A 26439-nucleotide genomic window follows, 5' to 3' on the forward strand; every position below is an offset into this window, starting at 1 on the left:
TTCTATAGAAATTTTCATAGTCTAGTTCTACAGCCTCTCATGTGTACTTTGGGATCCCTGCACAGCTTCAGAAATACATTATTCTATAAAACAGAATAATACATGCCAGCCTTGGCACAGATTGTCTGCAGCAGCAAAGCCAAAAAGTAAAATGAAAAAAATGAATTATGAAGTTATATTAAATGCCATACACAGTGCTTCGTGAGCTATTATATTTTATTTAATTGAGTAATTTCCCACAAGAGGCCAATTACTCTACATTTTGCATTAAGAAGAGGTCCTCAAAATTTCATGAGGTCTATAGCATAAATTAGAATTGTAAAGTTTAATGTTTTGATCCTGTAGTGACCCTGCCCCCACTAAAAAATACATAAATAAAACCCCTTAACTTTTAATGTTGCAATTACTGAGCTTTCTGCATGTAAATCTAAGCCAATATATGAAAGCATTTTTAATCTGAGGGCAAAGTACTCAGCCCCAAAGCCTAATCTTCTAGTTATCCCTTGCTCAGAGTTCCACTTGATGCCAGTGCCAATAATCTTCAAAATTTATTTTTTAATTGCTGTCTAAGCCTTCTTTTTCTTTTATGGGATGAAACAATAATGTCATCTTAGTCAGTATTTTTTTCACATAAAATATTTGCAAAGTCCAAAATTTGCACATCTCTCATTCCTTTCTTCTCTTTAGGGGGCTGTGTTGTTCAGCCTTAATTAATAACTACAAAGGTCTTTCCAGAGCTATCTTTAAGATTACCTTTATGTACACTGAAACTGCAAGGCTCTCTAATGTTTTCAGGTGTTACATCTGACTTTGTTGCTTGCCACTGGGTTTCCTCTGTATTATGAGATCAGTTTACAATTACTGGATCTCTCTTCTTTCCCTTCTAACTAAATTTTTTACTTTTTGTTGTTCCCTTTACCTTAGTCCTAGCCCTTGAAGTTTGCCAGCATTCTCCTGGGGAAAGCAAAAAAGAACTTGTTTATGAAGAACGGAATGGAAGTCCGGAGTATGTGTGGAACTTGTTTTAGACACGGAGGCCATCTGCCAGTTTGGTAGCCTCAGAATACTTTCCATGGAAAGGAAATTCTCAGTGAGTTTTCCCTCTTTTCCCTGTGTCTGTGATGTAAAAGGATGATATGGAGTGCTTTAATGTGCTCTTACACTAAGACCTTGAAAAACTTTATATAAGTTAGCTACATTATATTTTTCCTGAAACTGACATTCTACAGTAATTCAGTTGCATTTAGCATCCTAAACCTTCCACTTACCATGCTGAGACTGCACAGGTGTTGGAATTTCTTTTCTAAGTTGCATGGAATATGGACTTTGAGCTTTATCTTATTGTAGCAGTTTCACAGTATCTTAAACTTCTGTGGTTTTTTTCCAGAAATAGGTCTTCTGGGCTTGTTTTTTGCTTCTTTCAAGTACTTTCTGTCTTCTGTGCATTTTTGCAATCAGGTCTTCCAATTCCATACTACTCTTTTCCCTTTTGGAAGGTCTGGCAAGACTCTCTGGTTTAAAACCTTTGGTGTTGACTTCATCTGGCTGTTTATCCATGCCAAGGAGAAGAAGTTCTTTTCATTGTGCACAAGAAGGTGTATCACTGAATTTCTGCAATTTTCGATACCAATTGCATAGTCTGTGTTAGTGCGTTTGGATCCCAGACTGATTCTTGTGAGTCAGCTTACTTCTGCTTAACGTTGTCTCTGGGCATGTGAGGCCTGCGACCTGCTATCAAAAAATACAAGTTTCCTCAGCCTCCATTAAACTGCTGCACAATTAAAACAAATTCTTGTGTTCCATATGTTATAGTGTTGTCGTCAAACTATCAGAAATGGAATAAAGTCTGCTAAAATAAGCTATATATTTGATAGGGAAATAGTTTCAAGTCAACCACGTGGTTGACTTGAAAATACACGTGGTCTTTTTTATTCTCTCTGAACAATTAATTATTTTTCAAGAACAAACTGTTCCTTTAGAGGTGGTGAATTCACGGTTGTCTCCCAAGGCTTTGGCACAGAAAAACAGCTCTTCTGATATCTAAAGGTGAAGCAGATTTCATCTGGATGGCCAGCTGTCCCTTGGGACCATGTGGTGATGAGCACCACGTAACCGGACAACATTTGGCCAGGGGTACAGAGCAGTGTGAAGCCCACAGGGCCTGACAAAGGAGGCCTAGGCACGAGGGTTTGCCTCCTGTAAAAAAACTAAGTCCTGATTTTGTGGCCATACTTACTGCAGGCTGTAGCCCCACTGCGGGCACATCTCATTTTAGTCTGTCCCAGAGTAGTTAACGAAGTATCCTGGTGTCCCTGAGGCTGCCCTCAGCCTCCCCCTGCCATGCAAGGAGTTTGCTGGTTCCTACAGGGGCCACGCTCCCCTCTCCCAGCCCGGGCTGGGCCCGTGTGGTGGGGGCTGCTTGCTTCCCGAGCCGAGCCTGAAGGGCAAGCAGGGCCACCACACCTTTGGCCCTGGGTGCCCCGACCCTGGGTGCCTGCGCTCTCTCTCCCCTGCCCCTCCGCCAGGCTCCACCACCACGGCCATCTCCATCTCCTCCCAGGCTCCGGAGCTGCCGCATCACGGCCGAGAGACACCTCTGCTCCCTCTGCCTCTCCCTCTCTCTTCATTTTCACACTCCACCCACTTTTTGCTTTCTTTCTCCATCTCTGCCACCGTGCCTCTCTCTTTCTGGACTTGTCTTTATTTGGCACTCCCGGAAGCTACAGGGCATTTCTCTGCCTGCCTGCCCGGGCAGCTGATGTGACTGACTGACACCGGCTCCCGCTGAGGAGGAGGAGGAGGAAGAGGAGGAGAAGGAGGAGGAGAAGAAGGTAGAGCAGCAGCGAGGCGAGGGGAGGGGGGGGAGCGAGTGACCGGCCACGGATTTTCATTGCAGAGAGGAGGGGGGGAGGAAAAAAAAAAAAAAAAGAGAGACTACACGGGTCATCAAAACAGGTAACTCAAGAGCAGGCAGCGGGAGGGGCGGGATGCAAGTAGCGGCCTGAACCCCCCCAGCCCCTGGCAGGCTGGGGCGGGCCCGGCCAGGGCTCTGTGTGAACTGGGGGCTCTCCCGCCGGCGGTGGCACCGAGGGGAGGAGTGGGGAAGCGGTCGCGGTGGCGGCGGCAGCAGCAGCAGCAGCAGCAGCGGACATCTTGGGGCCGGGGGGTGGCGATGAGGGAAAGTCTTGGTGTTCGGGCCGGGGGCTGCGGCAGAATTGGTTAAGCGGGCAGTGCCCTGGGCACCATCTAGGCCAGGGCCCCCAGTGCTGACGGCCCGGGGTCCGCTCTGCATCCCCTCTGTCACCCGTGCCGGGCTGCGCCTCCCCCTCCCGTCCTCCTCCCTGGGTGATAAGCGCTAAGAGCCGCGGGGAGGGGGCGGGGCGGCGGGGGTGGGGAGGGGGTGTCAGGTAATCGGAATGGGGGGAAAAACCCGAGCTAAATACCACGGCAGATGAGGGATCCTTCTGTGGGGCTGAGCCCGGACCTCCTCCGCCAAGTTCCCGGTCGGCGCCGGCGACAGCCGTGCACGGTTCCGAATGGTACCGCCGGCTGTGCTCCAGTCCGGGTCCCGGGCAGGCCGGCTTTCCGTCAGGGTATTGGAAATGCCCTCTGTTTGTCAATGCAGAGCTGACTCTTGTCAAGCGATGCCAGTCTTGAACTCTCCTAATCAGCGTAAGGTGATCTAATGTTGAGGGAGGCGGCTGTGGAGCTGGAGCTGGGAGGTGGTGCTGGTGGGTGACTGGGCTCGGGTCCTTGGAGCCAGAGGTGTGTGTGTGGTGAGGGTGACTGAACAGCCTACAGGTTCCAGAGAAAAGGGTTAAACAGCATTCTAGGGCGAGAGAGCTGAAGACGGAATCTGTCCCTTTGTATAAAAATATGTGAAGGATTCTGCAAATACGAGACAGCTTTCCAAGGGGGCAGGGGGAAGGTAGGGATTGAAGAACTGAAGCTGAGATGCTGCCTTGTGCAGTAACTTGACATGGGGAAGGAGCGCTCCCCCAGAGACACAAAGACGAGGAGAACCTGCCATGACCCCACCTAAAAATGTGAAACCCTCCTTTTGCTTCGAGGGTTGCTGTAGATCTGTGTCTTCGTGTTACAGGATCAACAGCGAGGATTTTTAGCAAGTAAAATACAGGTTTAATAACGCATGCAGGCAGTCTTAAAAACAAAGAGTATCTGGGGAAGAAAGCTTTCTTTATATGCACTGCTTAAAATGTGGTTGACTTCCAATGATGGAAAATCTTTCCATAAAAAAACCTGCAGAGGCCAGTCCATTAGGAAATAGTTGAAAGGAGTCTGTTTAGCAGGGTGGGATTGATACTGTGAATTTGTATCGATTTATTCCTAAACTAGGCAAAAGTGGCAATGGTTCATGGACTGCCATGTTTCATTGTGCTGTCAATCTATAGTCAGGAAACCAGTCCTACTTCAGAAATGTAACTTTACAAATTATTTAGAATAGCAAAATTCTACCTATCTCATAGATAAAATGAGTTGGAGTTCAGTACAGTACTCTCAAAGCTGGCCTTTTAATACATTACCGCAAGTCAGATGTGCTAATTTTGTCCTAGCATTTCCTTTAAATTTTTCATTATGGAAATGATAACAAACTTTTTTTTCTGATTCTATGCATTTTCAACGCAAGAACTTTGTAATACTGCTTGATTCTATTTTGAGCAAGTTTGCACAAGAACAAAGGCAACCCACCTTCTGTGGTAAAGCTGGGCACATACAACAGTGTGGCCCTTTTAGGTCTTGGGCCCAACAAAAGTCCTCTTCTTCAGAATATTCCTACAATTCCTGTGCATCTTTCCCTTCAAATGAATGCTGCTCAGATGTGGGAGGTGAACAGATACAACTTTAGATGTAATCAATAAAATATATTTCCTCAATCAAATAAAAACTAAGAGGATGTGCATTATTTACTATTACAGTAGAACCAAGCTATGACATCTTTTTATTGTTCTTTGTCAGCTATGGTGTTCACTTCAGTGAAAAATGCTGTTTGATAAACCATAAGGAGCAAGAGTACTAAGATTACATACATTAAACTCCCCCATCACTAGATTTTACTAATACCAGAGTATAATTTTTATTAACAGTTTCAAATACCTTGAGGACCCTAAGTTAGGGGAAAAAAAAGACAAAGAATTAACATTCCCCCCAAGACTAAAATGCATGGAAATCTGAATTAGGAGGTATTGGAAAATAGTAGAGTGAAGCAAGGAGGGCTGTAAAGAAGATCAGTTGTGTTTGGCTCCTAGTCTTGACATTGACTTGCAGCATTATCTGGCTCAAGTCAGACAGTCTTTCCATGTTCCTTTCAGTCTGTGGCCTGTCAGTGAGAGTAACGATGCAAGAGGTTTGAACTCTACAGAGAAAAATTGTGACCTGCCAGATATGTTAAAGAAATATTCTTTGTGGCTCTTCACAAGTTTGAACATCCTTTACAACAGCAGTTAACTCAGTAATTGTAACTGCTGCCTGCTAGAACATCTGACTACATGAAAGAGAATATTCTTTACTTATTGTGCTTATTTGGGTAAAACAAAAAAAAAACCACCTCCAACAAAACAGGTACAAATTATTGCAGTTATTCAGACAGATGCTTTACTATGAACTCATTAAAAGATTTTGCTGCATTAAGCATCTCTAATATATGAAAATAATATTGATTAATTTCTCTGAAATTTAAGTGCATCTTTTGCAATAGAGAACTTGTAATTTTCCTGAGGTTTGGAGTCAGTTCCAATTGCTTGCCTGTTTTTGAAAAATGACTCTTTTTTTGACTGATAATCTTTTACTGACTCTTCAAATTAGAAATGCTTTGAGCTCTAAAGGCTCAGCTGTTCTTTGAGAATGCCACTATAGAGCTATACTAGAGTATCAACACCTTTCCTAAGCAGTGTGTATTGAAATGGCAAAAGCACAGGTAAGCATAGCTGCAGCTATGGCACAGATTCTGCTCATTTAGCTAGCTCAGCAAGGGTATGGGCTTCTTAAACCTCTGTGATCTTTGTCACCATGTTAGCAAGACCTTATGGCATAGACATGGCCTTAGTCCCTACACATTATGGCTACTGTTGTCTCCATTTTACCTGCGTATGTAAGGTATTCTGACTATGTAAAATTCCAGGGACTTACTGTTACCAAAACCAGGTCCCGTTGAGACTACTTTCCTGAGCATATGTTAATGGAAATTGCTGTGTCTGACCCACAATTTTTCAGAGGACAGCAGGCTAAAGAAATTGCTTTTAAAATCCAAAATACCAGTAGTAGTAGTAGTAGTAGTATGCCGGGAATCAAGGACCTAATGCTTTTGCAGAATGTATTAAAAAAAACCAACAGGTAAATGCTCAAATACATAATTGAGTAGCTTCATATTTTTCCAAGAAGACATGTTCAGATTCTATGCAGTAAGGTTACATTTTTTGTTAGTTTAATTAATTAATTTTTGGAAGAAATTAAGAGAATGATTCACGTTTCCATGTGTAATCCATCATTGTTTAGAGAGAAGAAACTGGAGAATAATTCACCTAGCAGCTCCAGGTCCTCTAAAACAACCATCATAGAAAAGGTGAACTTTATCAAAAAGATAAGGTTTTTGATCTTTATGGTACCTCACACAGAGACAGAGGAGGAATAAATAGCCACGTATTTCAGATCTTGCAAGTGAGCAAGGTTGCATAGATTATAATTAAAACTCAGGACCTCTAAGTAGCAACCAAATTATATCAAGAAGCAGAAAGGTCTTTTTAAGAGTAGGCAGCCCATTTCATTCTGATTCAGAAGCAAAGGTACAACCTATTGCAGTGCTAGCACTATTAAAGAATCAGTGGGCTGAATTTTATGATGGGAAATGAGCCAAAGCATTGAGTCGTCGTGGTCAGTAAAGATCACAAACAATCTGTGGGGCAAAAGGAGTGCTCAAATGGCAAGAAGTTTGCTTCAGCTCTCCTAGCTACCATCATGCTGGAAGAAGTGCCACAGGCTGCAGACTGAGCAGGGCAGCCTTGATGAGCCTGACACCACCAGACACAGAGTGCTGAGACCATAATTAGCAGCAGGATGTTCTGGTGAGGGTATAAATGCTAGCTAACTTGGCTAAAATCAATCCCAGCTATTCAAACACTGGTGTAATATGGATACGGATGAAAAGTTGGGTGTGCAAGTGTTGTGAAAGGCCACTTTCACAGCAAACAAGCCTGCTGCTAACCTTGGCACTGAATAAATCTACAGAGTCATCTTTGCAGAAGTAATTTAATAGTGTTTTTAGAGATTGAAGCACTGTTAATAGTTTCCTCTTTTGTTTTTCTTCTTCTATATATTCAGAAGCACTGAAACACTCTATAAGGGGTTCTCCTTTGTGGAGTTTACCCTTTCCAACAGTGCAAAGTCAATTTAGTTGGAACCATAGCATAAAGAATCTTACTGTTCAGTTATTATGAGCCGAACCGAAACGCTTCAATAAAATCAATGCCTGCATGCACTGTTTTCTTGGTTCAGCAAGGCAGCCTGGTTACATACTGTAATTTTTCTCATGAAAGGTAATTAAGTGGCTTGTAAAACCTTTAGGATGCTTACATGCAAAGCACCACGCTGATACATAGGAAATGAGGTGGCTAAGAACATGATGTTTCTGTTGATTGCAGTGATATGAAAATTCTTCATTGGAGGGAGAGAAGAAAATAAAACCAAGACAAAAGACTGAGCAGTGGTGACATAAAAAGGGAGCATAAAAAGAACAGGAGAATGCACTCAGAAACTGGGTTGCCTTGGTTATTTTAAGTCAATCATGCTTACACAGACTGTCAAGTCTTGACTGCTTCAGTATATCATTAAATAATGAATATGTTCTTTGTGATCTCAAAATTGATAAGACAGCCAAAATTATTCAGCAAGGGATAGGAGCTCCTTACAGAACTTACATATAATTAGAAAGTGAACTGATATTCCAGGAAATACTAAGCACATACATGAACACTTGACATATTTTATAGAATTCATATTAAACGATGAGAGTCCTAACCACAGTCTAGGCTGTTACTACATTGACTTGTAAACACACAGCTTGATGTGTGCACCCCTTTCTCACCCCTAATTATGGGACTAAACTAGGATGTAATTAGAAGTCTTAAATTCTTGAACAGTCGTAGGGGTATTTGTCAAAAAATGCCTCCATCTTTCCCTGCATGTTTTTGTTTAATTGGAGCCAGCCAAGACTTCAAACCAACTTACCAGTCAAAGTGACACACCACTCCTCAAAAACAAAGACATTTTTGTATTTCTGCTATTCCAGGTGTAACACTTACCTATTTTAACAAACAAGCAAGTAAACAAATGAATAGTCCAAATTCTAATGCTGGTTGATAAACAAGACTGTGTCTTTTACTAGGATTTTTTTTTTCCCCTCTATGCTTAAAGGAGAGATTGTAGGAAGGTTGTGCAGTCTTCCAGAGGAGGTTGTAGCAGATACAAGGACAAACAAGAGAAGGTGGTCAGCAAAGGCTCTCAGTTGAACCTGGGATAGTTTTCCTCACACAGAGCTTTACTGAGAGGTCTTCTGCTTTAATCCAGCTTGACATCAGTTGGACAAGCCTCTGCTTACATTCCTCTCATACAACTAATGGGAAACAAACTACAAACCATACAAGGTAATGTTTGTGCCTTGTCTACCAACACATACTTTCTTCTAACCAATACTTGTTTGCATTCTCCACCCAAAATCCTTGATGGTAGTAACCCAAACAGCTTCAGGGGCTCCTTGTTTACCACTCACTGAGTACCAGGCTTCTTCTGACCTCTGCCTGGAGAGAGCAACCCCTGAGGCTCCAGGCCAGTGGGGTTTTCATTGCCTGGAGTAGAATGGGGTGCAGCAGGAATTCAGGTCCGATGCCAAAAATGGCAAAAAGCCTGCCCAGTCAACACAGTTTAGAGTTCATACATACATTTGAATGGTGATACTGGATGACTAGCCATTTCAGGTTCAAGCTCACTGTGGGTTTTGTTTTTTTTTCCAGAAGTGCCATAAAATGCTTTTGTAATTTGAGGGGATGTTCATGAATGCATATGCATTTCTTCTCCCTTGATATATATATATATATTGAGATATATTGTACAGAACTTTTAGAGGACATAGTTCTTTGGAGCTATAAAATGTTTATGACTGTCTCTCTGATAGTACCAGCTATCACTCTAGGCTTTTGTATATTTTATTTCACATCTCAGTAGCAATTTATTGAAAGACTGTGAGAGAAAGCACCTGTGCAGGTTTCTATGCTTTCAATAAGACTGATTTTTCAAGCAGTGTAAGAATGTTAGATACAATTAAAATGCCACATGGCTGCCTGTATTCTCTTTTATGCATAGGCACCATTTTTGAGAGAGTGAGAAAGGAGAATAGGAAGGAGAACAATACAAAGAAGAAGTAAGGTCTGACCTGTAGCATCCCACATGATGAGCTCGAGTGAGACCTGGCTTAATTTTTCAGATGCAAAGTTATACTGGTACTAAGGGCAAAAAACCCCAACCAAACAAATAAATGAATGAGTCAGTTATTTTTCTCCTAAATTAAGAGTGCTAGGAAGTAAACAAATGGTGGAATTTTATACTACCCCTTGCTGATGTTTGTCAGAATAATACAATATTTTACAGGGTGGCATCATTCTTGTCTTCAAACCTGCTATTTTCACATGCCTGATAAGTCATGATGTGATTATTTTTTTCCTCTTATGCTACTATATTGCTTTTCTCTGCAGAGTCATTACATACTCTTTCTTCTTGAATTGTTCACAGAATTGTTCTTGTTGGAAAAGACCTCTAAGATGACCAAGTCCAACCATCAATCTGACTGTACCAACCATTATCCTAACTCAGCCAAGTCCAGTGCTTAAACCATGTCCCTAAGCACCACATTTACATGTCTTTTAAACACCTCCCTGGATGGTGATTCAACCACCTCCCTGGGCAGACTCTTTCAGTGGTTCATTACACTTTCAGTGAAGAACTTTCTTCCAATACCTAATCTAAACCACCCCTGGCACAACTTGAGGCTGTTTACTCTTGTCCTGTTACTTGTTACTAGGGAGAAGGGACCAACTACCTTTCTACAACCTCCTTTCATGTAGTAGAGAGTGATAAGGTCTCCCCTTAGATGTCTTTTCTCTGAACTGAATAACCCCACTTCTCTCAGACTCTCTTCATAGAACCTCTTCTCCAGACCCTTCACCATCTTTGTTGCCCTTCTGTGGACTTGCTTCAGCACCTCAATGTCCTTTTTTGTTGTGAGGAGCCCAAAACTTAATACAATATTAAAAGTGCAGCCTCAACACTGCACCCTCACCTGGGGGACAGTCAGTTCCCTAGTCCTGCTTACTACACATTTTCTGACACAGGCCAGGATGCTGTTGGCCTTCTTGGCCACCTGGGCACACTGCTGGCTCATGTTTAGCCAGGTATCAACCAACACCCTCAGGTCTTTTTCCTCTGGGCAGCCTTCCAGACATTTTTTCCTCAATCCTGTCATGTTGCATGGGGTTGTTGTGGCCCAAGTGCAGGACTCTACACGTCATTTTGTGTACATAAAGATACATGTTCTTCTATTGTAAGTCACATACAGTGATAACAGAAATAGTACCTGTATGTTTTGTCTTTAGATTGGCTGCTATTTGGGATGAGTATGTCAGGGAATTTTAGTCTACAGACAATTTTTTTACCCTTGATAATAGAAAAATGGTGCTTTGAGACAGCTGTCAATCTGAGGAGAAAAGCAGTGTTATTGTCCCAAGGCTTGTATGTAAAAAGAGATCTGCTTTTTGGTCTTTAGCATGCCTTGTTCTACCTGGTTTTGATTTCACTTCTCTCGGAGAAGAAATGACAGATGGTAGTATTACTACATACCTTTAGAGCTCCCAAAAAAAGGTATCAGTAGCAGTAAACATGGCAGATCTGTGGATTGTCCCCCTTCCCCCCCTCCTTTTTTTTTCTTTTTCTTTCTTTCCTTTCTTTTTTGGGCACAAGAGACAGGTAACAATGTCAACATTTAAATTATTGCTAGTAGATGTGGGTCAGCACCCTACCTGACTCTTAGTTGACCTTATTTTCAATGAAGGACAGTGTAACTCTCCACCAAGATCGCAACTGGATACAGGGACTGTGTGGGAGTTGAAGCATTGTTGCTTTTACAGGTAGTCAGCATCAGCTGTAGGAAAAGACAGATCATTAACTCTCATAATCCACTTTAAGATCAAAGCTTTAATTAAAATCCTAGTAGAGGTAAGACAGAGAATCCATGTTGGTGTAAAAATGTGCTTTAGTGGAGTGGAAGCATCCCATAGACCTATTTACAACCTCTTTTCATTAACATGCAAAGATTGCATTTGGCACTGTAAGTAGACCAGTCTTATTATTTATTTATAATATAATCTCTGGCGCTGTATCAAGCAGACAGTATCTTCACAGAGTCAAGCTGCACCATTTGTGTTCTGACTCCTTTTGGGCTGTGGCTTTGCAGCGTCAGTTTGACCACAAAGAGCACACGTGGAATGGTAAGTAATTAGGTGAACAGCTGAATATAGGCCAGGAAAATGCTGAAGGTTGTTGTAATATGAGCCAAATATGTGAATCCCTAAATATAGGCAAAGGTGTCACTGTTAAGATTGAGAACAGATGAAGAGAGTTGTCATGCTGTTGGTCAGTGGATCTTCACTTCAGAATAATAACATTAGTTCCAGTCTTGTTTGTAAAATAGATACCTAGTCAATTTATGGTAAAGTGTAAATATGTGGTTATTTTAGTTACAAATTATTTGGTCTTGTAGTTTTATATGCAAGAATGGCAGAAGTACGTTTTTGCTTTACTCATATATGACAGGAGTATCTGTGTCTATACTTACGTGCATGCATATACCTAACTATAAATACAAATACAATGTAGTCATAAATACATAAATATATGAATAAAAAAGGATATATGTTCTATATAAACATAATGATTAAATAGATCATATGTGTAACATTGCTTATAACAAAAAATGAAAACCTGGCATCACTAATTTTATGGTAAAAATTGTTCCTACTTCTGTCTAAAAAGCCTATAACAATATATTATTTCGTGATTGCCTTTCTGGTGGTAGCTGCTTTTAGAAGAACAACATTGGAGTTTTTCAGCAAATGGGAATAGAATAAAGCTGTGAAGAATATGGTGAGCAAAAGACTATGTTGCAGCTGGAAAGTGTAGCACAGAAATGTCCATAGAATTATTGAGTTGGGTTATTACTTTGAGCTTCTGCTATTATAATCCATATTCTTAGCATAATCCATGATACTATAATCCATATTCTTAGTTTACAGAGGGCAGTTTGTTTGATAGAAACATCACAGTTTTGATCCATCTCTGTTCTATTGTGAGATTCCTCAGACTTCAAGTCGAACACATTGGGTTTGTAGTCAAACAACTGGGTCCTTTCACAGGCAAAATCAGGCTTACAAGCCCCAAAAGTGTAAGCAAAGAGATCCTCTCTGAATTTTGACAGTGTTTATATGGACACTAATTCCATCCTCTTTTGGGGGTTTGCTTTTTTATTTATTGTAAATGGGAAAAACCCATAAACGCCAGACAAAATTTTCTCATGAGAAGGGTTCTCAGGAGGGTTTCTCACTGTAAAATTTTCTGCTTCGCTTTTAGGGCAAATGCAAAACTCAATAGGGTGAAGGTCCCACCTTGTTTGACAGGCAGCGAGACTCAGCACAAGAGCTCTGCATGGTTTTCCACAGTCCTAGTGGCTAATAATTTCTGGCACTTCAATTTTAAAAATGCTATTATTTTTTTTTATTTGTAAGAATGATTGATTTTAATTTCTAAATCAACCCCCTTCTTTTCATGCTACTTTGCTTTTTAATTATAACATTGAGGCATTCTCACCTGGGTATGGGAACACTGAAGCAGCATTGTTTGTTTTGGTTGCTGGTGTTGCATAGCATTGCACAGTTTATTGGAATCTATTATTATGCTTTGGTATCTCTGAAATGCTAACACTTATCAGGCCGTTCATTAGGAATTAATACATTTACACATATATTTCAGGGATGCATAGACTTCCTAGCCTACAAGCCATACAGCAATCAGTGTCTTGTGGCAGAGTGCCACAGGGTAGGGACCCCAGAGAACTGGGCCCCTCAGTTCAGGAAGGATATCGGGGTCCTGGAGCAGGTCCAAAGGAGGGCAACCAGGCTGGTGAAGGGACTCGAGCACAGACCCTATGAGGAGAGGCTGAGGGAGCTGGGTGTGTTCAGCCTGGAGAAGAGGAGGCTCAGGGGAGACCTCATCACTCTCTACAACTCCCTGAAAGGAGGCTGTAGCCAGGGGGGGGGTTGGGCTCTTTTGCCAGACAACTTTCAACAAGACAAGAGGGCACGGTCTCAAGTTGTGCCGGGGGAGGTTTAGGTTAGATATTAGAAAGAATTTCTTTACGGAGAGAGTGAGCATTGGAATGGGCTGCCCAGGGAAGTAGTGGATTCTCCTTCCCTGGAGATATTTAAAAAGAGACTGGATGTGTCACTCAGTGCCATGGTCTAGCAACCGCAACGGTGGTTCAAGGGTTGGACTTGATGATCTCTGAGGTCCCTTCCAACCCAGCCAATTCTATGATTCTATAAAAACCCACAAAACTGCTGCATACCAGGTTTACTCAGATGCCCCTATTTCTACACACCCAGGAGCAGGGCAGGGGGTGTAACCCTGCTGTGGGAAATGAGCTGAAACTGTTCCCAAGGATCACGTTTATCAAGAGCCATAGGTCACTTCTCTGCCCCCCTTTACTGTGTGTGTCGTGTAGCAGAACAAAATACAACCTTCAGTGAGGAACAGGCACATAAAATTTGTTATATTAAATGACAGGGAATTTAAACATAGCTTTATCTTTGCTTATATAACAGTTTCTCAGTCTGTAATGTATATAGCACTGTGTTCCCTGAGACATTGGCCAGTGTTCAAAATTGTCAATGCCTACACTTCCTCATATGTAAGAAAGCAGATAATCACGTTGCAGGGAAAGGAAGTAATGAGTGAGTTGTTAAAAAGTTAACCTATTTTTGTTGCATTTTAAATGAAAAGCACTGTAGCTGTAGTGCACAAGTAGGCATGTGTATTACTTTTTTCTTTCCAAAGGTTAATTGCACTTGATTTTAAATACCTATTCACATCAGGTACTTTGGTAAGAAAATATTTAACTGATGTGAAATCATAGAAGAAGAACAAACAGGAGACTTGACTTCTTGTGTAGTCTTAATAATAAGGTGTCTGAGTCTTACTATAAAACATAGAAGACTGAGGCAAATATCAGAATGTACTTTTTTAAAAGTCAGGAGTTATACATCTAAAGCCTGGCTGTCAGTCAGGTTAACTGGGTTTGTACTTTGCCTCTGTAACTGGTTGATGCAAATCACTGCAGGCATAAGTTTTTACCAATTACATTTAAAAATCTTTCAGTCATCTGACTGGGAGTATACACATATATTTGTCATGAATTGTCCACATACAGATTGTCCAAAGCTAGACTACCAGTGGCTTGAATCTGCTGTTTAGGATGAAGCAGCAGGGCTGAGTACTGATAATGTGCCCTGTCGACATAGATGCAAGTTACCACGTCAGGTGCTCCACTGCAGCTTCTGTATGCCAGGAAGACAGTGCTTGAAAAGAAAGAGTTTTACCATAGGAGCTGAAACAAGATAAAGCCACTTGATGAACAAAACTGTGACACGAAGTAAAGCGTGGGCTTTACTCAGAGGGCTCTAACACTGTTTTTCTCGTTAATGATTTTTTCAGAATGGCAGAGACTCATGGGTTGATGGAGAGGCTGGAGAAAGCAGTGACTCGGCTTGAATCATTATTTTCAGATTCACACAAATCTGGTGGAATGGAGTGTGATGCCATCAATGGAGTCAATGGAAGTAAGTCTGGTTTTGTGAAGTACCATCTGTCCATTATTAAAAAACTGCAATTAGTTCATGTGTTTGTCTTCTAAGAGGGAGTGCAGTCCCTCTCTTGATGAATTCTGTACCAAAAAGAAAGCAATATTTTAAGAAGTAATCTAGGCATGTCATGGGACAAACTGAGTTGTACACATAATTCTAAATATAGTCTAGAAAACTCAGTATTTGACTAGTCTCTTAAAGATACTGTTCATATTTCAAACTTCAATGCGCTTTCCATTTTAGCATTAATATTTTTGTAGATAACTTACCAGATGAAAATATCTGCTCAAGACAAATTAGAGGAAATTAAACATCCCCAAAATTTATAGCACAAATATTCCTGAACAAGTCAGCAATATAAACACTCAAGTTTATTTGACATCTCCCTGAATTGCACAGTACAGACCTACTTCATTTATTTTTTTAATATCCTTAATCAAACATGATTTTTTTCATAAGCATTTGCTCACTAAGGGCTACCACAAACCCTGGCCACTTTCCGTTATCTTTCAAGTTCTCACTTCTTAAGTGGATCTTCAAAGCACTACATTGGAGAACAGACCAAAAAAGTTTTTTTCATTTATTCACATCATATCACCAAATTGTGTTTTTTAACTTTTTTTGTTGTTGTTCCTGAAATTTACAGGGTAAATAACCTTATAAATTCAGCAGTCCTAATGCTGACTGAATAGGGGTGCCCTTTCCTCTCTGCAGAGCTTATTTTTTAACCCTGATGGGTATCCCCTTATTATCTTCATGCCCTTTGCTTTCTGTATTCCTTGTCCCTTTCCTATATTCTCCAGAATAAGAGCACATCCCGGCATGCATGTGTTGCTGTACAGAAGCTGCAGAACAAGCAGAGAGTTGCAGGCAGCTTCCTTACTGACACAGAAGCAGTTCAGTGTATGTCAGATGCTTTATTATCTCTGTCTGCTATCCCTTACCCAACAACACGTGCAAAGAACCTTCCCCACAGTCACGTATGCCATGGGCCTGTCCACTGGCAGCTGCTGTGGAGCAGCTGACTGAGCAGCATGTTTCTGTGGCAGGAGGGGAGCATTTTCCAGCAGGCTTCCACAGCAGATGAGTTACCCAGACACAGGAGGCTCAGTAAGAAAATGCATACAGTCCAGAGAAAAAAAACCTAGTCAGTTAGGAAACTGCAGCATAGTCATGGAGGAGCACAAGCTGTGTGCAGACTGACAAATAGATCAGTCACTACTAGGAAGTATACATTTTTAAAAAGTGCAGGCTTCAATCCTAGGAGGAATCAGTTTAGGTGAATTTCTATTAATCCAGAGTTCAGTATTGCAGAAACAGGGCTGCTTTCAGAACAGGAGATGAACTCACCACCAGGTACTTCCATGAAAATTGCCATATCCTTGCCCTAGCCTAAGAGGTCAGTCTGGTGAAAAGATTCACCCTCCAGGAAAGCAGAGCCTTAAACCCCAGCAGATCCCTACTGACAAACCTTGTTGGAGTGAGGTTATAAAACAAATCCACTAGGAGACTGCTGTAAGAAGCTGAGATGAGCATCATCATGGGGCACATGGTTGTTGGGAAAGTTTTTGGAAGAAAACAGGCATGTGAGCAATCATGACTATTAAGCATTAGCCAGAGTGAGCTAAGGGCCTTGAGACCCAGCTGCAAGGTTACTGAAAGATCAGCTATGGGCAAAAGATAAGGGAGCTGGCAGCAGAAAAGAAGAATAACAGGATGGGAAAGCATCACATAGACAGCACATGAACAGTTGCATTTAACCAGTTAGATAGTGCACTGCGGCATATGAAGAATGTGTTGTACCAATCAGCAATATGCTTATGTTATCAGCCTGACTGTGTATAAAAGGGTTACTTTCTACTCTCAATAAAGGGCAATACTTTGATTATATTAATCTGCGTGTTGTCCACTGATTCTCCCACACATGGTAGCTTGTCCCATGTCTACAGGTTGAGACTCGGGAGACTCGGGAATCAATATTTCATGATGCAGTTAGGAAAGACTGTACCTGTCTTGAGTTTGGGCAACTGTACTCACATAGTGACACCAACTTAATTCAGTGTGCCTGTGTCTCTGTGCTTTTGTAGAGATTCACATAACCCACACAGCAGCTGCAGAGCTGACAGTCTTACTGATCTCTACTTCTTTTTCTCCTTTAAAAACTGACATTTGAGAGTGTGACCTTTTTAAAGTCTCCAGTGAAAATGGAGATAAATTGCTTTCTTCTAGTATTACCTTCTCCCCTGTAAGACCATTCCATAATTATTGTAATTATTATAAAAAATAACCTTGACTTTTCAGTTCATACTTGTTCAGAAACAGCAAAATGATCAGGAGGATGGTAGAACTGTACCTTTACTGTTTTCCTAAATGGCATTACAATGGCAGGATTGCAAACAAATAATTTAGTTGCTCTGCACAGCTCACAGCAAATTCTAGTAAATACTCCTGGGAGTTAGCTGTATTGAATGGTAAAAAATAGCAGAGTTGCTTTCTAGTTTTGCATAGTACAATTGCCATTTGGTGAACTATTTAAAACTGCTGCAAAGTGGAAGGTTACAATGATTCTCTTGGACACAAGCACAGAATTTGACAAAGGACATAAATGGACTTTGGAAAGCATCACCACAACTGCAACCTTTTGTACACTAGGTCATTTGAGGGGTTTACACATAAACACTTAGAATGGAAGAAAGCCCAGAAATTCCTCAGAATTAAAGGTGAGTGACATAAAGAGAACAAAAGGAGCCTTGAAATCCCGCCTAGCTAACAACTTTTTGTTTTGTTTTTCCACACAGGCTGTTGCAAACTCCAATTGCTAGAGCCTTTCTTCTTCTTTTTTTTTTTTTTTCTGTCAAGGAGTCAGATGACTCTTGTGGAATAAAGAGGCTTTCAAGGTTATGAATTTGGACACAATTGTCATACAGTGCCAAAAAGTGAAAGCAGACTCTCTGGGGAAAGCCTGGTACCTCTTCAGAGCATTCTTCAGGCTTCATTAATGAGGGAGATAGGCTGGGAAGAATTTTAACTTTGGTCTCTCAGATCCTACAGATGCCATAAATTCACATGTTTGTTGCTTATGCTGGACCTGGCAAAGGTTCTGAGGCATAGACAAGACATGAGGATATGTCACGGAGTAAAGGGAGGTCTGGAAAGCATCCAAACCTCTTGCTGTTTTAAAAGGTACCACATAAAATCATTTAGAAGCCAGGTGCATAAGAAACTGAGCATCATCTGCATTTTCTGGTTGTCCACTTCATCATGAAATTTCTCTGTATACCATCTAGTAAATACCATTTTTATTACTCTGATAGAATGTACAGTCAATGAGATGTGTCATATAGAGGGTTCATTTGAGCTTTCAATATCCAGTGACAGTTTTGCAAGGTCAGACAACAAAATAAAGAGATTACAAAGCTACATCTCAATGCATAAATCCTCTGACAACCCATTCTTAGGACTGTATCTTACTGGAATTGCTTGCTATTAAAAGCCACCAAACAATACAAAGATCTTCAGGGAATGGGCGGGTGGTATAAAAATATTTGTTCAGTACAATGGAGATTTTTCCTAGAGGATAGTATTTAATATATGTACAAGCACTGAATTTTTTTAAGACAGTTATGCTTACCAGGCCACTAGGCCTTTAAAGGGCTGAGAAATCTTTATTTTAGCACCTGTTATTTTAAGACAAAAGAAGCTTTCCACTATACTGTGCAGAGCAAATCATCTTTGTGTTCCTAGCCAAGTTCTACCAAGGGCAAGGTTTTTTCTTTCTAGCTAGGAAAAAAATCATTGTACATATTTTTTTACTGATTTAAAAAATGAATGAGTACAGCAGACATTAAGTTACAGCAATTTCCTCTTTTTATGTTTTTTCTCCTCTGTCTGCTACAAAGGAATGTCCTATGCATGATGTACTTTATGAACCCATTATAATGGAATGCTCTTCTATAGGCATAGCACCATATGTTGAAGCTTTTGATCGGCTGCTGAATGGAAGTGTTGCTGAGTTTCTCAGGTACAGCAAGATCCTTGAAGGTGATGTGAAGACACATGTGAGTATTTACTCAAATTTTGTCCCCACGAGATAAGCATACAAGTCTTGGAATGTCTTGTGTGGTCAGTCTTGATTGCTGAGTAGAAGAGAATCTTAATTACAGTATTCTGAATTATTAGGTCTTGTAATAACCTGGTGTAACACACTGGGAATGGTTGGTTCAGGAAGGGTGAAAGGCTGTATGGATTTGTAAGAAGAGAATGCTCCCCTTCAACAGCACCAAGGGTTGAAGACCATAGTATGCAAAATACATAAATATTGGAATTGTTCTGTTGGGTGGTAAGCCCTTTGCAGGACAGGAACACAACTAAGAGCATGAGTCAACAAATAGTAGCAAACAATAGCTAGGTTCAAGCAATGATAACTTCTTGTGGTTGTCATCTAGGCACATGTGTCATCATTACAATTAATGTAAGGATTTTGTTGGTTTGATTATTTTTTTTTATTACTTACATGTCATTCATTTGGAACACATAGCCAGCTAAAAAATTATTATGTCAGACATTGCCAACTGAAAAATTGTTATGTCAGACATTTAAATGATCATTTTTTACTACATACCTCACATCAAAGAAGTACTATGCAGTGATTTTCATGATGAGATTACTTTGTAACCTTGTAATATCTGTGATCAGAACTTGTTTCTTTCCTGCTCTTTTTTAAGCCTGTCTTCTCTAGAGATGGCAGTGTTAGGATGGCAAAGGATGGACTTGTCTTACCTACACTGTGCCAATATAGATTTTGCAAAAAAAACTTACAGTAAAGAGCCAGGAGCAGTTTGGGCTGGATCTGAAGACTTTTTATAGTAGAATTATGCCATCCAGCCTTTCTCCATGTGCATGTTTCCAAATTCACTGCAGCTGCTGCTCTACATAACAAACACTGTAGTTAGAAAAACACTGTAGTCCTACAGCTACTGGGCCTTAGGCGGCGAGGCCAGTGTGAGTATTTTGCAGGATAGCCAAAGTAACCAGTCTGCTCACAGAGCAAGAGCCCTGGGATTGTTCTGTGAGCTGTTTTTTCTCTGTGGTGCTATATGTTGTTGGTAGGGTGGGGTTTCTGACCTAGTTAGGCCTAGAAAACTGGAGGGAGTAAGGAGATCAAGCAGTTCTAGAGGACCTCCGTGTTTCTAAGGAAATGCTGCACTTCGTTCTTATTTGAAAAAAACTTTTCACCTCAGCAGCTATATTATAGGTTACAATATGTGGGATTTGTCCTTAAAAGCAGTTAGGGAAAACTTAATAAACACAGTGTAAATTATCAAGTTTACTGAGCCAGTATTGCTCCCTGGAAAGGATTGGTTCTATCTCTGTTCACAATTTTCATGAGACACCATTATTTTTTCAGTTGATTTCTCAGCAGGCTAGGTCTGAGAGACACAGAAATACCCTTAGTACCAACACAGAGGTAAAAGATAGCTTTTAACATTCTGAATTACTAAAACCTTGTAAATATACAGGAGCTGTAAATGGTTAAATCCGTAAGTGTATTAATGTATGCATTTTTCACTATTTGATACTCATAACGAGTACAAATAAAAGATTGTTAATAATTTATCTGCCAAGTTTGTGGATAGTCCGCAGCATATTGTTGATGACAGTGTAATGCAAGCTGTGATATGGATTATTTGTTAGGACTATGAGATTTGACATAAAAGTCTTTCCCTTACCTAAAGAAACCAGTCATTCTGATTGCAGCCTCCTAAATATTCTGAAATCTTAGATGCTGAATTTACAACATGAAGCAGACTGTGGTTGCCTTATGCTCATGCTTATCACTGAAGCAACATCTGTGCTTTACCTTAACAAGTGGAACAAGGAGTGTTTTTCTTCTGGATGTCTTATAGACCATGTGTCCTTGGCATTATACTTGCAGCTGCTGTCTGTTTTACATAATGAGCTGAAGGGAAGGTTGTATTTTATTTCAAAAAACACCTGTTGCCTTGAAAAAACTCACATACCTGACTGACCAGAATGGTAATATGAGAAAAAGAGAGACTTCATATTATGCTAAAGAAAGGAGGGATTTGACATGTTGTGTTTTGTGCTGATTGCTGTAAAGATTGTGTGGTTTGTGTTTTTGGTGAAAGGAAGAATACAGCTATAGCTAATATCTGTTGGAGAGCCCCCTCCTATTTTTTCAGCATGCTGTACAGCTGTACTCTAAATAGTCTATTGAAAGATAACAAAATAAAAAATAGAATAGCTAGCTCCTGCTTCTCTGCTCTGCTCACAGCAGCACGATGGATTATACAAAGATTAGTTTTATCAAAGAAGTGCTCTGCTTTGACTCAATCTTGAGAGCAGCATATTTCTCCCTCAAAGTACAGTACATGCAGCAGTGAATTTCTGAGGTCAACTGCATTAATGAAACCGCTTTTTAGAAGACAGAGAGAATGGCTAGGGTTTTGGTTTTGTCTGTTTAAAATCTGGTAATAATATGGATATTTTTATGAAATATAAAGTTCCCTACAGGCACTGATTTTATTAAAAGCCTTTCTGCTGCCCATATCATAACTATAGAGCAGGTGAAGTCAGTGAACAAGTGAGTATGGCCAGGACTGCTGCCAAACAGCTGTCTTTGGCCTGACATACCAGTGTCTTGGAGGCTGTCACCAACTATTACAGGTTGTAACAGCCCTGAAGCTGATTCACCATGTGTGCCAACACTGAACTGAAGAATTCTTCTGTCAGAATAAGGGAAAGTCAAAAGCAGTATAAAATAGACTGTGGGTGTACAGCATAGGCAGTTCTCTTATGCCCAGCAAATATGATAGCACTGGCTGATTGTTGGATCACTGAGACGTAAGTCCCATCACTTTGTCTAGATGTGTCCATGACTACAGAAGACATGGCTGAGGATGACAAAGAGCTGCCTGTGGAAGACACAGTCTGCTTTCAGGTTGTGTCTCAGTGATGAAGCTGGTCAAGCAGGTTTTATGCACTCTTTGCGATGTCAAAGCAAAGCAAACAAGATTTTAGAAAGCCAAGAAATAGGTTTTTGTGATTTGTTTTTTATGAGCTTCTTCACATTGTTTTTGTTTATGTGATATCTCAAATGGTGGAATACTTTGGCTTCAGTTTGAATAATGTACCAGATGGGACAGAATGATAAGAAGAGAATGTACTAGTTCTGCAAGAGAAGGACAGATAACATAAAATTTCCATATTTCAGTATTTTATGCAATACAGAGCAGAGCAGAATTACAGCCTTCCTGTCAAACACATAAACTAATACTTGCCTTTTTTAATTGTTAATTTGTAAAAATCTTTTAACCTCCCAACCCCACCAGTTGAAAGGACAGATTGTTTGAGCGATTCAGTTCTGTTCCCTCTTCTCTCATCCAAGCTTGGAAAGCAAAACTACAAAAATATAGATACCTTTTTCCTCCTCTCTTCCATCAACTTCCAGATGCTGAAAAGCAGAGCTCAGACAGACAACCAACTACATTGTGGGTTTGGAGCTTCAGAAATAAAAAAAGCCTGTTGGTTAGCTTGCTGCTTATCGAGAGAGAATCAAAAACAGTTCATTACATGTATGACTACTTGAAGAAGATAGCACAAAGCAGCAATTCACAGCACCTTACCAAATATGCAGTTCTCTGTGTGCATGCAGTGATTTTTTATCATCATAAGCAGGGGAATTCACCCCATAAGCATGGTTTATATGCATATACCCAGGGAGTTTCTTTTCTTTATCTATTACATGAAAGCAATGGCATTCCCTTCTCCTTCCATGCATAGTCCATGTAAATCCAGGCAGACAGCTAAAAGCTGGAGTTATCGTTCATGAGGTACATATGCACTTTGCAAACTGCAGCTCTACTTCTGCCTGTCAGTGAAGTTAAAAAAATCCTATCTTCCTCATTTTTATCAAAGCGTGGTTTTTACACGTTATATAGCTGTATCTCATCTTTTGTTGTCAGAGATGTTGAAGAATTAGTCAATGACTTTCATGGCTCTGAACTTTGAGCAGGATGTGCTCCTGTCTGCAACACACCAAACAACACTTTTTTGCACTTTATCTTACCTAATCTAAACCCAGACTATTGAGCCCATTATTTGACTGATTCCTCATTAACAAGGCAATTTGCTTACAGGGCAACAGAATGCACAAGTATACTCTCATGTTCATCCTTTGTGTCCAGAGGCTGTGCTGTTTTAGGCATTGTGTTGAAAGTTGAATTAGAGCTCAGAGAGGAGGATGATGTCAACATATCCAAAGAGAAGCTTGCTGTCAGGCTGCATTCTGTGATAGGTATTTTCTGCTACATGAAATAAACACCAAATCAAGCAGCTATCACAGGACTGGAAAAAAGAGAGTCCATAAAAAAGAATACAAAGGCAAACATTTTTTATAGCATACAAAATGCACTCTGCTGAATGAAAGAGTGTAGTGTAGAAAACAGCACTGCTATCAACTGAAAAAGCTACCTTGGCTTGATACTGTGGTACTAATTCATCTATATTTCTCAGCCTGTACTACAAGGTACTTCATAACATAAACAATAAATAATGTTTAATAGGATAAGAAAGATGGAAATGCAATATACACAATGTAGCCAAGTGGCTAATCCAGAAGTTTCATTTTTAGGAGCTTTACAACTTTTGATTTTTCTTTTCCAAAGGACAACTTCACTTGTGGCCTAGGAATAGATATGACTTTCAAAATAAGCAGGATTTATTTGGTCTGGGGCAATGGTGGTTGAAGCTGTCTGACTATAAAACACCTGGTTGGGAATAAAGGCTCCTGACTGAGCTTGAAGAACCAATCCATTGCAAGTCCAGAACAACACCCCCTGAAAGAGAGGGAGTTTTTCCATTACTTTTGATGGGAGATGGATCAAGCTGTTGGTTTCTTTTCATAAACATTGCAGTAAATACTGCTTGCAGCTCTTATTATTTAAGAAGGTAAGGAAGAGATAAAAGTTGAACAGACTCAATTGAAAAAAAACATGCCATGGTGGCCAATACAACATTGACTTGTGCATTACACAAAAAACATGCATCTGTAAATTTAAGGTGGTAGTGGTGGGAATATGTAATGAGTATGTTCCATGTGGTATTCCCTTAGTCAGGAACACAAGAAATCAGAAACAAAACAGTCTAGGCTGTCAACAGTTCTTCATAACCTGTTTTCATGGGGCTTCTTTGCATATGGAGTAGTTCCTGACTAAACCCAGAAGTTGCTATGCTGATTTCAAAGTTGTACAGTTGATCAAGGGCCATATTTAGGGTAAAGGTCTAAAACTGCCCCCTAAAAAGCAGTGATTATATCTGTACTGTGAGATTTTCTGATCTCCAGAGGATGCCAGGAAAAAGGTATCAAAATTCTTTTAATGGGAAACCTTATATGCAACAGGAAACCAAAGAAAACTAAATCATGCTTGCCCATGAAAATGTTAAAAGATAACTTGCTTGTATGAAAAAAATTCTAGTTATGCAGGGCTTTTTAACTGAATAGATTAATTCAAAACAATATCCATTGTTCAGACTAGATTTAAGATCCATGTTTTACCAATTATTTTATTAATGATTGGAGCAATTAATCAAGGCATACATTATATTTTTAGCCATTTGAAGTCTAAATCAGAACTGATCATATGCTCTAACCCATGCTAATTTTGCTATACTCAGACTTGATGGTCTTCGTGGTCTTTTCCAACCTTAATGATTCCATTATATTATGACTCTAAAAAAGCCCTTTAAGAGCAAATTCTAGTTACTGACAAGAAACTTGTTTTTCTTTGTGGTTTTTCAGGAGAAGCAGTGTATTAGCCTAAAGACATATGTGTCTCACAGGTTGAAAACCTCTTTATCAGCCAAAGCAAAAATCATAAGGTGATAGAAATAAGGTGATAAAATTAGCTAAATGATGGGTAGCTTTAGTGTGTGGACCAGCTGCACTTGCAGCCTCAAACGTAGTGTCAGAGGATCTCAGTGAGACTGCTGCAAAGTCATGGCACGGGATTCTTGCCAGTGGGAGCCAGGGAGAAACTTAGAGGGCAGATTGGAGACACAGAGTAGGCACAGATCCAGGGTCTGTGAGGAACCCTTGATACTGGTATCAGACCTTTTTCTCTGACTCAAAACAGTCCAGAATTGAGAGGACATAGGTGACAGTCATCTCAACCACTTGGCCTTCAAGCAGTGAGGTCTGTGGTTCTAACAACAGTAATTTTCACTGAACTACTGGCAAATTAAACTACTTTGATCCATTAGGAGAACCAAGACAGAGGACCAAAGAGACAGTATCCCTGCTTTTCTCATCAGCATAAACCTCATGTGACTGAAAACTGTCTTTGCTGGCATCTGTGCCCATGGTTCTTATTTCTCTTGCAAGGAATTATGATTTTTCATGTTGCAGTAGCAACAGTATTTAAGTAGCATTTATTTCATGCTGAGAAATCCATTAATGTTAATTTTTTTTTCATTTTTTCTTTTTTGGGACACACGTATCCCATGCTTCATTGATGTCATTTGTTGCTACAGGCTATGAGCAAGTCTTTTATTAATTTTCAGTCTCATTCTTTCCCAAAAGCATGTGCACTCTTTTCACGCACCCTGCCTCTCCATCCCTGACTTGCTTTTATTTTGCTAGTTGGTGTTTGCAACTGTTTTGAGCGTATAGAAATGCTGGGCTTGGAAACTGAGAAAGCTGTTCATTATAGTCAGCAAAAAAACAAACAATGAGCTCAGAATCTGGCTCTTCAGTCAGTTTCTAGTAAAAAGGAGTTCAGTGAATAATGAGAATTAAGCCACAAGGGAAACCAATGTGCGGTTTGAATGTTGTTTTAAATAAGCTGGAAGTGCTGTCAGGAGTGATGAGGGTAGAATGTGGTCACAAGTGTATATTGCCTCTTTTTATTCAGTTTGAATTGTATAATCAATATGGTCAGATATCTGAATATTGAAGAGTCCATTAGGATATCCCTGTCACTGTCACTGCTAACTTCTCTTAGTCTACTGACATCCATAAATTGAACTACATCTTTTCATAATTAATATGAACTGCAAAGCAGTGGTGATTCTGCTTTTTTTTTCCCGTGAGTTTAATTGTATGTTTTATTCTAAATCTCAGAGCTATAATAAAAAGAGTGGTTTAGGATCTTGCTATAGATCTTTGAGGCTGTTGTTTTAATACATACTCTGTTTAAAAAACCCCCTTAGGGCCAATCTGCTTTTCAGCCATCCTCTGCATGTAGATAACTACCTTGCCTTTGAGAGGGGCTGGGGCCTCCTCTCCAAGTAAATGTGGGGTCTTGGAACTTAGCAGTTCTGAACAGGAAAGCATGGTTCAGGTAAGAAGAAACCTTAATTATCTTCATACATACATATATCAACTTTAAGCTTTGAACTTCCTTCCATGTTAGCACATTTTGATTGGGCTCTGGGATTCTTCTAA

General features: G+C 40.2%; 1 protein-coding gene across 3 annotated transcripts in view; it reads left to right on the forward strand.

The window, feature by feature from the left end:
- Positions 1 to 2641: 2641 nt before the first annotated feature.
- The window catches only part of CAP2 (cyclase associated actin cytoskeleton regulatory protein 2), a 67491-nt gene continuing 43693 nt past the window's right edge, over positions 2642 to 26439 (forward strand). Inside the window, exons 1-4 of one of the 3 annotated variants that reach the window (XM_030445276.1) lie at positions 2658 to 2831; positions 8495 to 8497; positions 14827 to 14951; positions 18933 to 19033. In XM_030445276.1, coding sequence (XP_030301136.1) covers positions 14828 to 14951; positions 18933 to 19033 — 225 coding nt within the window. In that variant the 5' untranslated portion in view covers positions 2658 to 2831; positions 8495 to 8497; position 14827. Of the gene's footprint in view, positions 2956 to 8494; positions 8498 to 14826; positions 14952 to 18932; positions 19034 to 26439 lie in introns of all 3 variants that reach the window. The other 2 variants (XM_030445277.1, XM_030445275.1) reach the window with 2 other exon arrangements.

This window comes from Calypte anna, chromosome 2 (genome assembly GCF_003957555.1).
Source record: "Calypte anna isolate BGI_N300 chromosome 2, bCalAnn1_v1.p, whole genome shotgun sequence".
Taxonomy (NCBI): Eukaryota; Metazoa; Chordata; class Aves; order Apodiformes; family Trochilidae; genus Calypte; species Calypte anna.